This window comes from Lithobates pipiens, unplaced genomic scaffold, assembly GCF_037356315.1.
Source record: "Lithobates pipiens isolate NorthernLeopardFrog02 unplaced genomic scaffold, aLitPip1_a1.2 Scaffold_13, whole genome shotgun sequence".
Lineage (NCBI taxonomy): Eukaryota > Metazoa > Chordata > Amphibia > Anura > Ranidae > Lithobates > Lithobates pipiens.
The window spans coordinates 383,935,920-383,950,610 of record NW_027507718.1 but is presented as its reverse complement, the minus strand read 5'-3'; the positions used below and the strand labels follow the sequence as shown (position 1 = coordinate 383,950,610).

The 14,691-nt window shown below is 42.0% G+C and overlaps 1 protein-coding gene across 2 annotated transcripts in view; it reads left to right on the top strand.

Annotated features, from left to right (window-relative positions):
• Positions 1 to 14,691, top strand: part of LOC143975179 (cytochrome P450 3A24-like) — a 56,281-nt gene that overhangs the window by 16,144 nt on the left and 25,446 nt on the right. Inside the window, exons 3-5 of one of the 2 annotated variants that reach the window (XM_077477278.1) lie at positions 919 to 971; positions 8,377 to 8,476; positions 9,502 to 9,615. In XM_077477278.1, the coding sequence (XP_077333404.1) occupies positions 919 to 971; positions 8,377 to 8,476; positions 9,502 to 9,615 (267 nt within the window). Of the gene's footprint in view, positions 1 to 918; positions 972 to 7,163; positions 7,323 to 8,376; positions 8,477 to 9,501; positions 9,616 to 14,691 lie in introns of those variants that run through there. The other variant, XM_077477279.1, reaches the window with a different exon arrangement.

The following is a 14,691-nucleotide window of genomic DNA, read 5'->3' as shown; positions in this document are numbered from 1 at the left end:
AAACACACAGGAATCGCTGCAAATTCTGCACCACAATAGTGTGACCCGGGACTTAAATGTCCTCAGTCTAATGACCAGCATCATTCAACCTGCTCATTTCTGAACCCAGGTTATCCTGGGCCCTTCCCCATCTGTTAGCCCTTGTACAGACAGTCGGAGATTCTGACAACCAAATCCGTCGGATTTTGTCTGTCGGATTTTGTCCGACGGATTTTGTCCGAAACTGTTGCATACACACGGTCGGACAAAGTTGTTGGAAAATCCAACGTGATGACGTTATTTCGTTACGATAGGACTACGTTCACACTAGTAGCCAATAGCTTTGGTGTAGGAATTTGATCTGAGCATGCGTGACACTTTGTCCGATCGGAATTCTCTACACATGATCGGAGTATGTCTGATCGGAGCATTTTGTCTGAAAATTTTACCAACAAGTTGGAAAACTTGGTCCGTCGGATACTCCGATGGAAACAGTCCGATGTAGACCACACACACAGTCGGAATATCCGACAAAATGGTCCGATCGGACACATTCACTCGGAATCTCCGACCGTGTGTATAAGGACTCTGAAAGGAATGGACACTGAAAGGAGAAGTAGCACAGCAATGAGCTCACTTTTCTGCTTTTCTCTTCCTATTAGCATGCTTCTTGTTTCTATGTGCTGCTTCTTCCTCTTACACTCCAGCCTTACTGTACAGGGGCTGCAATAGGCTAAACCAGGTCAAATTCAAGTACTTACACTTTAAAAACGAAAAAAATTTAAGATATTAATGATTATAGAACTGCATTTTGTGTCTTTTATATCTGACTACAGTTCAACATTAAATAGTTTTCACAAAATATACTGTATATTCTAACTTATGCCTGCTGTACCATATTTTGCACTGTCTCACTTTTTGTGAACTTCTCTTTACCAGGGTCTCGCTGAATTTGACATGGAATGTTTTAAAAAATATGGCAAAATATGGGGGTAAGTTCTTTCTTTATTGTGTTACCCAAATACATTACCTTGCAGAAACAGCTGAGCAATTAGTTGTGTATTTCACTGGTCTTTGAAAGTTGCGGGCTCTGCTTCTATCCAGAGTCCCAGTCTAAATTTGCTTACTGGATCTTATAGAAGGCACAGGTGTCCATAGAAATTAGATGACGGTCTCCTGGATCAGATGACAACTTAAAGCGGTGTTCCAGGCGCAAACATTTTTTATTAAAAAAGTCAGCAGCTACAAACACTGTAGCTGCTGACTTTTAGTAAAGACACTTACCTGTCCAGGGAGCCCACGATGTTGCCCATACCCCCCCCCCTTCCCCAAGGCCGATCCGTCCATCGTATCAGGTGCAGGCGCTACCATTCTAACTGAGGGAAACCAGCAGTGGAGCCTTCAGGCTTCACCACCTCTTCCCTACTGCGCATGTGCAAGCCGCGTGGCGCTTTCTGAATGACCCTGTCGTCTTCGGGAGCACACACAGGTCCCAGAAACCAGCATGGGACAGGAGAAAATGACGCCTTGGGCTGCAGTGAAATAGGACACTCAGTACTTCAGAAAAGGCAAGAAAGAAAAAAAAAAGTTATCCAAAAACAAGTGGTGGAGGGGTGGTCTTTCCTTTAAGATAAAGTTGTAAAAGGTTTCAGTCTGAAACTGTAGTTCCCTGCTGAAGGCACACTAGAGATGTGACACTGATGGTTCAGAAGCCGGGATCTAGTTTAGGTATATGAAGAAAGCAGCTTTACATTTTTACATAACCTCAGATAGCCACAGATATCCACAAAACCTTGATTTTTGTATTACTACTTAATAAAAGGCCTACTGGTGTGCCAATCCCACATCAAACTTTGAGCCCTCTGTGGCCAATATTTTGCATAGTACATAAGCACCATCATTTTAATGTGCAGATTTGTGTTTTTTTTTCCCCCGGAAAATGGCAATTTGTGGCAAGAATTAGGGGCACAATATGAAACGACAATGCTAAGCTGCGGTGATTGTTTTAGAAAGGGAAATCTGGGGCTGTGTGGTCATTGATGGAATTGAGATAGATAGTGGACTTGGAGCACTTTGTAGTTTCAAGTTAGGTATTTTATACAGTTGCAATAAAAAGTATGTGAACCCTTTTGGAATTATATGGATTTCTGGACAAATTGGTCATAAAATATGATCTGATCTTCCTAAGTCACAACAATAGATAATCACAGTCTGCTTAAACTAATAACACACAAAGAATTAAATGTTACCATGTTTTTATTGAACACATCATGTAAACATTCACAGTGCGGGTGGAAAAAGTATGTGAACCCCTAGACTAATGAGATCTCCAAGAGCTAATTGGAGTGAGGTGTCAGCCAACTGGAGTGCAATCAATGAGATGAGATTGGAGGTGTTGGTTACAGCTGCCCTGCCCTATAAAAAGCCCACACCAGTTCTGGGTTTGCTTTTCACAAGAAGCAATGCCTGATGTGAATGATGCCTCGCACAAAAGAGCTCTCAGAAGACCTACGATTAAGAATTGTTGACTTGCATAAAGCTGGAAAGTGTTATAAAAGTATCTCCAAAAGCCTTGCTGTTCATCAGTCCATGGTAAGACAAATTGTCTATAAATTGAGAAAGTACAGCAGTTCTGCTACTCTCCTTAGGAGTGGGCGTCCTGTAAAGATGACTGCATGAGCACAGCGCAGACTGCTCAATAAGGTGAAGAAGAATCCTAGAGTGTCAGCTAAAGCCTTAAAAAAGTCTCTAGCATATGCTAACATCCCTGTTAGCGAATCTACGATATGTAAAATACTAAACAAGAATGGATTTCATGGAAGGATACCACAGAGGAAGCCACTGCTGTCAAAAAAAAAATCATTGCTGCACGTTTACAGTTTGCACAAGAGCACCTGGATGTTCCACAGCAGTACTAACAAAATATTCTGTGGACAGATGAAAACCAAGTTGAGTTGTTTGGAAGAAACACACAATACTATGTGTGGAGAAAAAGAGGCACAACACAACAACATCAAAACCTCATCCCAACTGTGAAGTATGGTGGTGGGGGCATTGTGCTTTGGGGCTGCTTTGCTGCTTCAGGGCCTGGACGGATTGCTATCATCAAAAGAAAAATGAATTCCCAAGTTTATCAAGACATTGCAGGACACATGCAGGAGAACTTAAGGTTATCTGTCCACCAGCTGAAGCTCAACAGAAGATGGGTGTTGCAACAGGACAAGGACCCAAAGCATAGAAGTAAATCAACAACAGAATGGCTTGAACAGAAGAAAATACGCCTTCTGGAGTGGCCCTGTCAGAGTCCTGACCTCAACCAGATTAAGATGATGCTATGCATACTAGCTCAAACATTATACATATTGTTTTAGCAGACACAACAGGGAATAAAATTGTGGTCGTTGAAACGTTTTACGTCACATGGTATTTGTGCAGCAATTTTTTTTTTACTGTGTTTTTTTTTTTTTGAGGAAAAGAAAACATTATCATTAGCCCAATTTTTTTGTAGAATGTGAAATATGAAGTTATGCTGAGTAAAAAGATACCTAATATGTCACACTTTAAAATTGCACATGCTTGTGGAATGGCACCAAACTTCAGTAATTCTAAATCTCCATAAGTGTTGCCTTCAAATTTTTTACAGGTTAATTGTTTAGAGTTACAGAGGAGGTCTAGTGCTAGAATTATTGCTCTCACTCCAACGATCGCAGTGTATGTAACCTGTGTGTATCTGGCTCTGATACTAACCAGTACCTCACCAGCCACTGACCTTACTGCACGTCCCTGGTATATATAGCACTTGATTCCACTCTGATTTGCGGATTCCTCAGGGATAATAAAGTGTTTCTGACTGTGTTTACTGTTGCACAACGGGAAGTTCAAACTCATAAAAAAATCACTGTGTGCTGGATACTGGAGATAAAATTGTTATCTATGTCGTTACTGACACAAAAAAATGTTAAAGTAGAACTATAGGCAAATGGTATTTTTTTTTTTTGGCTAGAGCAAGGAAGGATTATAACCCTTTTTATTTTTTTTCCCCCACCATATACTGTTGTGCTCATAAGTTTACATTTACCTATCCTACCAAATCCTATCTCTAGCACCTACCTGCCTAGAGAGTGCTACACTTGTACCTGCTGTATGCCCATATTTTTATATACTGGATTAAGAATATTTAGATAGGTTTTTGTATACAAAGGTGGATATATTGTATATAAGGTGGATATTTCACAACAATACTTTTGTCAATCGTTCCCCATTGCAGAGATTTCCCTTCACTTCCTGTCCCATAGCCAAACAGGAAGTGAGAGAAAAGCCCTGCAAATAAAGGGAATTTATTGGGGACCTCCAGGTCACAAGAACTAGTGTTCCCATTGGAAGATTTTCCTTCTAACTTTTATGGGAACAACCCAAAATTTGTGATTTATTTTACTTTCACTTTCAATGGTAATGGTAAACAGGACAAATTGAATATAATAATCCTGTCATGGAAGAAACCGGTGTCCCCTACAATTATGGCAAATAGAGAAACGGAATCCCCTTAATGGGGGCACAGACAGCAATAAAATCTGCCAGGTGTTCTAATCCACCTATACTCTATCCAAAACAAAAACAAAAAAAAAGTTTTGCCTTTAGTTATACTTTGACTATGCACAAAATGCTATGTTACTTAGGCCAAGTCAAGAGTAAAAATGGATGTAATGTTAAAACACATATTTTCTTAACTTGAATATGCATGTGAGAACTAAAAATAAATATGATTGTACCGTGTTTCCCTGAAAATCAAACCAGGTCTTATATTAATTTTGGCTACAAAAAAATGCATTAGGGCTTATTTTCAGGGGATGTCTTATTTGTCCCCTGTCTTCTCTCCCCCCTCTCCCTCCCTGTCAGCTCAGGAGTCAGCATCTCTGTAATCCCCAAAATAAACTTTAGGTAAAGTCCTTGTAAAATCATATAATCCGCTCTGTGAATGGATTATATAATGTCCAGTATGTGTCTTTATGTAACATTGTAGAAAATACCTTATTTACAGTACTGCTGGGCGCTCACATGACTTGTCGGAGCTCTTCTTCCCCGCTCCAAGCATTGCTGAGGGAGATGCCAAGATCCCCCTTGATGCCAGCTGGGAGGAGAGCTCCAGCGGGTCACATGGGCACCCAGTGGCGCTGTAAATAAGATATTTAATACAATATTGTGAGGCCGCGTACACACGGGCGGACTGTTCGCCCAACTTTGTCCGTCAAACAGTTTCGGCAAACAGTCCGCTCAAAATTAGCATGGACGGACATGGCCACACACGACGAACGAACAGTTTGCTGAAACCGTGCGCGATGACGTGAACGGCACGTACGACGGGACGAAAAATACGACGTCCTATACACTGCATTATAACTTTCGGCGTGAAAATCCTTTCTGAGCATGCGCGCAACTTTGTTTGACGAACAAGCCTACACACGAGCGGACTGTTCGCTGAAACAAGGTTTCAGCGGACAGTTTTACGGAATTTCCGAAAAACCTTGTTCGTCAAACTGTCCGCTGAAACTGTCCGCTGAAAGCCCACACACGAGCGGACTGTCCGCCCAAACACTGTTCAGCGGACAAAGTTGGGCGAACAGTCCGCCCGTGTGTACGCGGCCTTACATAAAGACACACACGGGACAATATGTAATCCTTTTACAGCGTGGATTACATGATTTTGCAAGGACCTTGACTAGGGCTTATTTCCGGGGTAGGGCTTATATTGCAGCCATCCTAGAAAATTTAGATTATCTTGAGATAATTATTGAGATAATTGAGAGGTCTTATTTTCGGGGTAGGTCTTATTTTCAGAGAAACACTGTATTTTTTACTTTCTCATCAGATAAATATGAAATCTTGTAGAAATATTTTACATTTGCCACTTGTAGCCAGAAGTTGGTCTGCTCAAGGTCACGTTCTTTGCAGAGTGATTTACTGGTTTGTGAGGCTTTATGAGCCTCTGTTGTACATAGATCTGAGTAGCTGGAAATCAAATTATATTCACAAATAGCGGAATACGACATGCATACTTTTACCTCTCTCCTAGCAGATAGGGAGCCTTCTGGGTTTTCATGTAAGAACATACAACAAGTGAGAAAGCCCCATGTAAAAAGTTGGTCATAAACGGCTCAAATTTCTGCGGAATCTTTCTGAAAGGTCAAAATTTGAACCATGAATGGCCAGCTCAACAAAAGTTGACTTTATTTGAAGAAGCTATCAGCTGAACGGTGACTTCATCCAATTAGATGCTGTCACTGTTTGGCTATTCAGGCAGCTTTGGATGCTGTAGCTGTCCGAATACAGTAGCCATCAGTGCAGATTCCTCCATATGCATTAACCTTAAGGCTGGGTTCACACTATCCTTGCATGCGGCTCACACTGTCCTCACATGCGGCTCACAGTAGGGGTCTGGTGCATCCTTGTTCACCGTTTCAGGTCCGATTTCAGCCTGAATTTTTGGCTGAAATCAGACCTGAAACGGACCAGAAGACGCACAGGGCTCCTGTGCAAATTTGCACAGGAGGTGGTCAAAATTTCCTGCTATTGCAAATTGGATGCAAGGAACCTGCATCAAATTGGCAATAGTGTGAACCCAGCCTAAATGTTTGTAAATATTGTTCTAGGTCATGTACAACAAATAATGTTGTTGTTGATCATGTCAAAAAGATCGGTAGTCGGATAAAAGCACAGGTCAAATGCATACAAATATTCAGGTGATTCAAACATTTTCCAATTGGGTCACCAATAGCTAGGAGATAATTGGGTTTCGATAGGGCAGTATGAATAGTGTTATACGTTTGCAATTGTTTGCTGTTGTTCTTGCAGGTCCTTTGCATAGATTGTGTGCCTCAGCCTGAGCCTTGTTATGTTTAACTGTGATGTCATATATTGATTGGTAGTGTTGGTGTTCAGTTGGTATCAATGGCAGCATATAGGTGCCTTTAATTCAATACCTATATGTGCATGGTGTCCTGAAATGTTAGAGTAGTTGATTAGCTAATATTATTTCTGGTAAGTTCCCAGTATGACCTACAGGTCCATGTATTGTGTTTTGAGTCTTGTACAATTAATGTGCGTTACACCTTTTCGTTATGTATAAGGATGTGCCCCTAAACTATTGTATGTATTTATTTTTTTCTTAAAGGTTATTGGGTTTCTGAACCTACCACAGACTGAGTGCGTTGGGCCGGCTGTCCGGTGATCCATGTAGTGTCTCAGTTATCTGCTCCTGAGGCTGAGTGCGATGGTCCAGTAGTCGGAAAACCATGCTGTGTCTCAGCTACTACTTGAGCCTGATTAGGCTTTGGCCAGATTGTGTGGTACCGTTCTTCATGATTTCTTGGTTCTGTTTCCTTTTGTACTATATTTATTTTTTCTACATTCGTTCTTCATTTCGGGCAAACCGTTTGCAGTGTATGGATTAGGGTAACTGCAATCTTCTCTATTACCTTGAGTTGAAGTTTAGTAGTTACAGTAAGTACTGCATTTTCTAAAATAAACCAGTAAATGTCTTATTATCATCAATAATTTAAAGCGGAGCTCCACCTTAAAGTGGAACTTCCGCTCATTGGAACCCTTTGGTACAGTACATTGGTACAGTACAGGTATTTGCACCCACTTCCGGCATAGATATCCACAGAATCTGTGGATATTTAAGCCACTTCCTGCGGGTCCCCCGCTGTCTGCTGGTAAACACACGGATCCCAGAGACAGCGGGGACCATCCTTATTGCGCAGCGCGACTCGCACATGCGCAGTAGGGAACTGGGAAATGAAGCCACAAGGCTCCACTTCCTGATTCCCATACCCAAGATGGCGGCGGCAGCACCCAAGAGACGATCGAGAGATCGGCTTCAGGTGCCGACATCGCGGGCACGCTGGGCGTCCTTATTTTAAAAGTCAGCAGCTGCAGTATTTGTAGCTGCTGACTTTTTTTTTTTTTTAAACGGCGGAACTCCCGCTTTAAGATAACTGCCATTCTGTACTTCCATTAGTAGCAGTAGCCCACTCTACAAAATGGCTTCCTTCTCAGCATCTGATGCTGAAACCTGTCTTAAGAAATGACCTTGCCAGAACAACCAACAGCAACTGTTCAGGTTTAAGTGACACTTCACCATTAAGTGACACTCGCAAAATAAACGTTTGAATCTTCTTGGCTGCTATTGTTAGCCTGAACCATTAATTAAGAGTTATTCATATTATAATTGTATACAGTTCTAGGTACGTTAAATCTGATCACTACAGCATACATTAGGCCAAAGACAGGCTACATTACCTGCAATCACTGGGTATTGAATTGATCAGCTTCTGTAGATCATATGACATAAGCTCACAGATCATCATAATACTTATTAAAATATTTTTTTTTCTGCAGGTTTTTTGATGGTAGACAGCCAGTTCTAGCTATTATGGATCCAGTAATCATAAAAACCATTCTTGTAAAGGAATGTTACAGTGTTTTCACCAACAGAAGGGTAAGTGGCTGTACTGCATATGAATCTTACTACAGTTTGTGAAATATTTTTAGCTTTTAAGTGTTTCTCCATAATGTTTTCTTTCAGCCAAGGTGCCTGTTTTACTTATTCTCATATCTATTTTTATTCATTTTATAAATCCTGTATAAAAATAGCTTTAAATTACATTGTTAGGCTTCATGCACATACGCTATTTTTCAGCCTGTAAATGCTCCTCTTCAATACGACTGTAAACCCTTATGTGTGTATATATAGACACAGACGTACATAGGAGTTGCATTTACAGGAAAATAATACACAGCGGCATTTTTAAGCTCTGTGTGCAGGCCTGCAGGAGGCCTCATTGTAAATTCTAAAAATAATAGATTTTTCTGAAATGCTGAGGTAGAGATGCCAAAAAAAACATGTCAAAGTCATTCTTTTTCAGGGGTAACCTTGTTGCAAAATATACAGTGTTAAAAAAATGCAAGTTTTTGGAGCTATAAAGCCCTATGGTCAGTTAATATGACAAAAAAAATTCAGAAAATAGAAAATAAATATATTTTGCCATTTTTATAATTTTACGTGTCTTAATACCTTAAGAAGGGACTTTATAGTTCTTAAAGCCTGTGTTTTTAAATATTTTAGTTAGCTGCTAAAAGGCATCATTTTGACTATTTTTGCCTTCTGTACCTCTGTCCTTATTCCCGAGCTAGAATGGTTGCTTTCTGAATTGCTGAAGCTACACAACAACATAAGCAAATGATTCAGTTTATCTAATGCTACAGATCCAGGCATGGTGTTTCCCTTCTTCTAATGATCCCCATATAACAACTGCAAATGGCATTCACTATTGGTAATGAATGAAGGATGGCTTCAGCTGCAACTGGCAGCCAGTTAAAGACAGTTGCATGGGGAGTCCTTCCTGTATAGACACACAGGTTGAATGGGAAAGTTGGCTGACTGAGTATACTTTTCTTTTGTCCTCCAAAGAATTAGAATTTATTTCTAACCCAGTTCTCACCTGTACATTCTACCCAATTTAGAATTTTGGACTAAATGGGCCTTTAAATTCTGCGGTATCAATTGCTGAGAATGAACAATGGAAGCGAATACGAACTGTGCTTTCGCCTACATTCACCAGTGGAAAACTGAAACAGGTGAGTCTTGCCTGTATACATGATATATATATAATTCACCACATCTTTACCACTGCAATAAGAAAAATAGCAGTGCAACAATTATGTTCTTACCTTTGGGTGGCACAGTGGTGTAGTGGTTAGCACTCTCACCTAGCAGTAAAAAGGGTCACTGGTTTGAATCCCAGCCACCCCACGACACTACCTGCCTGGAGTTTGCATTTTCTCCCTGTGCCTGTGTGGGTTTCCTCCGGTACTCCGGTTTCCTGCCATACTCCAAAGACATGCAGGTAGGTTAATTGGCTTCTGTCCCAAATTGGCCCTAGTATATGAATGGGGACCTTGGATTGTGGGCTCATTGAGGGTAGGGACCAATGTGAGTGTGCAATGTACAGGGATAGGGACAATTGTAGACACTCACTTAGTCAAAGCACGCAACCATCTGCAGTCTCTGGGTTGTATTCTGAACCTCCAGAAGTCCTCCCTAGACCTGTCCCAGGAGGTTTGGTTTCTAGGCTATCGAATCCATTCGATATAGCAGAAAAAAATTACCTGCAAGAAAAGGTCAAGTGCATGGCTGCTATGCTGCAGACCAACCAACTGGTAACAATAAGGAAAATAATGTCAGCAATAGGGGTCCTGACCTCATCAATGCTGGCTATTCAGTGGGCAAGACTACACTTCAGGAGTCTATAAGCCTTCCTCCTAAGGCAGTGGTTCTTAACCTTGTTGGAGGTACTGACCCCACCAGTTTCATATGCGCATTCACCGAACCCTTCTTAATTTGAAAAATAAAATATGATTTATTCAACTTCAAAACATAGGTATATATTTATACTTAGGTATATTTTTATACATAGGTGCACAAAATGTGAGACCATTAAGAACAAAGAACAAAACCATCAAAATATTGAAACATGATTTTCACACAAAAAACAAAACCATAATAATGAATATTTACTGCAAATCAGTGCGACTTCTGCTGTTGCCTTTCAGAGACCAGTTCAGAAATGCGCAGCTTTACCTTGGCAAGTGCCACTCTCATGTCATTTTCGCAACAAAGTCTGTTCCTTTTCTTCGTTTTTATGTCCAGCATCCTCGAAAAGGTCTGCTCGCAAAGATATGTTGTAACAAACGGTATGAAAATCTCCAGAGCTTTCTTAGCAATAACAGGGTACTTTACCATTTGTTGACACCAAAACGTTGAGAGCGTTGTTGTGCTGAAGAGTTGCTGTTGAACCTGGCTTTGCTGAATTTCAATGATTTCATCAAGGTATTCATCATTGACATCTGTTGTCTCAACACTAAACCTGAACGGCTGTCTCACCCATGCTGGATATGACTCTCTTGTAGGAAAGTATCCATCGAGAGACTTTGCAAGCGAATCTAAGTGTGTGGCAATTGCTTGCTTCAGTTCCGCGGGTACAGAAATGTCTCCGATTCCAGATACATCTTCGATCTTACTTACACAGTCGTCTAGCAGGGGAAAGTTTGCAAAGTTATCGTTCTCTATTCGTCGTTTCCATAACGGTAGCTTTTTTTTTAAAAGCCTTCAGGTTTTCTTCCGCTTCGATGATGTTGACTCCACCGCTCTGCATCTGTTGATTGAGATTATTGAGAGCTGCGAAGATTTCAGCCATGTACGCTAAAATGAGAATGAACTCTGAATTTTTGAAGCAATCTGCATGACAATGTTGGTACTCTTGCAAAAACAGGGCTAATTCCACATGCACAGCAAAAACACGATTCAGCACCTGTCCCCGGGATAACCACCGAACGTTAGAATGGTACAGAAGTACCTCAAATTCAGATCCCATTTCTTTACACAGCTCCCTGAAGATGCAGTGCCTCAGAGCACTATTTCGCACATAGTTCACGCATTCCACTACAATTTTTAATAATTCTGCCAGTTTTAAAGGCAAGTTTTTTGTTGCCAACGCATGCCTGTGCAGAATACAATGCGTAACAATGATGTGTGGTGCATCGGCTTTCACTAGCGCACCAAAACCAGACTTTCTTCCCAGCATGGCTGGAGCTCCGTCCGAACAAACTGCAGAAACCATATCCCACGAAAGATTGTTGTCTTTGAAGAAGTCATCCACAAGTTTCTTCACAGCGGCTGCCTTAGTTGTTGTTGTAAGAGGCTTACAAAATAAAAAATATTCCTTTATCATATCGTCTTTCACATAGCGCACGAATACTGCAAGCTGGCTTAGATTGGAAACGTCTGTTCTCTCGTCGAGTTGAAGGCTGAATTTTGCCGGGCTTGAAATCAGATCTGCAAATACTTGAACCAAGATGTCTTTGCCCATGTCCTCTATTCTGTCGCTGATGGTGTCATTTGAAAGAGGAATTTGGGATAACTTAACTTCAGCCGCTTTTCCCAGCATGATATTCGCCATCCGTAGCACAGCTGGTTTTATGAGTGTTTCAGCAATTGTGTGTGGTTTGCGATCAGGTAAGCAACTTCGTACTATGCTGTGAGGATTGGTTTGTTGATGGGTACAAAGGCGAGAACAGGCAGAGTAGCCTTTTCATCGAATCTAGCTCTCTTCACCTTGAATTCAGCGAGCGTTATATTCTTGTGATTTCCATGCAGCTTAAAGAGGAAGTAAACCCTGATGAGTTTACTTCCTCTTTCATTCCCTGTAAAGGCAAAGCATAATGGACTACTATGCATCGCATAGTAGTCCATTATGTGTCACTTACCTGACACAGGAGCCAGCGAAGTCACCGCCGTCCCCTGTAGTTCCGAGCGTCCATCTTCTTGGTGGGTCTCCATGGGTCTCGCTGCTCCGGCGCTGTGATTCGCCGGAGCAGCGATGACGTCACTCCCACGCATGCGCACGGGAGCCGAGACTCGCGGCATTGCCGTCATCAACGATGCCCCGCTCAGTGCGCCTGCGCGCCGCTGTCTACGGCGCATGCGCCGTAGATAGTGGTGCCTGTCTTCGGGCAAATATCTCCTAAACCATATAGGTTTGGGAGATATTTCTTGGACCTACAGGTAAGCCTTAATCTAGGCTTAACTGTAGGTCAAAGTGGTTTGTAAGGGCAGGAAGTAAAGGAAAGGGTGTTCTCTTAGTTTTGCCGGTGCTAGACTAGAATTGCTCAACTTGGCATTGCAAATCATGCAGTTAGGACGCTGACTCCCATTACATTCCGTTATACATGTGAATCCATATTGTACATATTCGTCCAACCACTTTCTTTTTTTGCTTGACATAGTATGAAGGGATTAAAATATTAAGAAAGAAATCACACGACGTACCATCACGACAGTTACAATTCGACTACTGGGTGCACCAAATTCCCTGCAGCACAGATAGGCCGCCTAGTGATGTGGCATTATCACCTGCAGCCAATGATGGATGAGCAGGGCGTGTCATCACGAATCATATGAATTAGATGTGTGTTTTGACTTCCGCCGAACCCACGAGACTGACTCACCGAACCCCTGGTGTTCGATCGAACCCAGGTTAAGAACCACTGTCCTAAGGTCATGTGATCACAGCTTAAGTTCCCTGGACACGAAGGTGAAGATTCCAGCCAAGGTGAAAGGTTCTCTATGGTGGTGGAGGAATCAGGAGATCCTATCAAGGGGACTGGCTTGGGGCTTCCCAGTTGAAAGAAGACTAACAATGGACGCCAGCTCTTGGGGATGGGGGGCCCATCTAGAGGAAAATTTCACACAGGGAACTTGGTCCAAGAAGGAAGCAATAAGGTCCTCAAATTGGAGAGCGTTGAAGGAGATCACTTTATCTCTAGTGATATTCGCACAAGTTCTCCAGTATCACCATGTGCAAGTGTTGACAGACAGTGCCACGGCCGTGGCTTATCTAAACAGACAGGGGGGCACAAGGAGCAGGTCATTAGAAGCACTGGCAACAGAGATTCTTATATGGGCAGAGAAACATTTACTATCCTTGTCGGCAATCCACCTAAAGGGGACCCTGAACAAAGTGGTGGACTTCCTAAGCAGGTACACCATTCAGGAGGCAGAGTTGTCTCTGTCGCTTGCAGCATGGCATCTGTAGAACAGCTCCTAAAGTGCGAGCGGATTTTCCATCCAAGATTTTTCTGACGGAATTCCGCTCAAGCTTGGCTTGCATACACACGGTCACACAAAAGTTTGCGATGCGGTGATGTACAACACTACGACGAGCTGAGAAAATGAAGTTCAATGCTTCCAAGCATGCGTAGGAGTTTTGCGCATAGGAATTGCTACAGATGATCGGAATTTCCGATCAAAACATCGAAGGAGCATACACACGGTGGCATTTTCCAACCAAAAGCTCTCATCTGTCTTTTGCTGGCCGAAATGCCGATCGTATGTACGCGGCATAGGGGGTTCTCAGATCGTCTGGTTGCAACATTGCTATCGAGTAGGAAAAAAAGTAACAGGAGCTATCTATACTAAGGTCTGGAAGGTCTATAACTCATGGTGCAATTCATCTACCCAAGGAGCCTTGCTTCCATCTTGGAGTTTTTACAGGATGGGGCAGATAAGGGACTAGCAGTCAGTACCTTAAAGGTACAGGTTGCTGCACGAGCAGCTTTTTTTGAGAAATATGTGGCCTCTGAACCGCTGGTAGTTAGATTTTTTTAAAGCTCTTGCACGATCAAGGCTAGCACCAGTTAATAGTTTCCCAAAATGGGATCTGTCAGTAGTCCTGCAATCCCTAGCAAAAAGTCCATTTGAATCTCTGGATGCAGCATCACTCAAATGTCTCACTTTTAAAGCTGTGTTCCTGATCGTCATTACTTCAGCACGCAGGATCAGTGAGCTACACACTCTGTCAATTAGGAAACCTTATCTGCCAGTGTTTCTTTCATAGAACAGACCCAAAATTCTTAGCCTCAATGCATAATAGTTCACATGGCATTGTGCTCCCAACCTCCTGTGCTAACTCATCAGGGGAGAAGGAGACTTTTTTTTCATATGCTGGATGTCAAAAGGATTTTGTTATGTTACCTAGAAATAACAAAGGACTTTAGACGTACAGATTCAGTATTTGTCATTTTTTCAGGCAACAAGAAAGGTTGCCAGGCTTCTAAAGGATCATTAGCCAGATGGCTGAAATTATCCATCCTGGA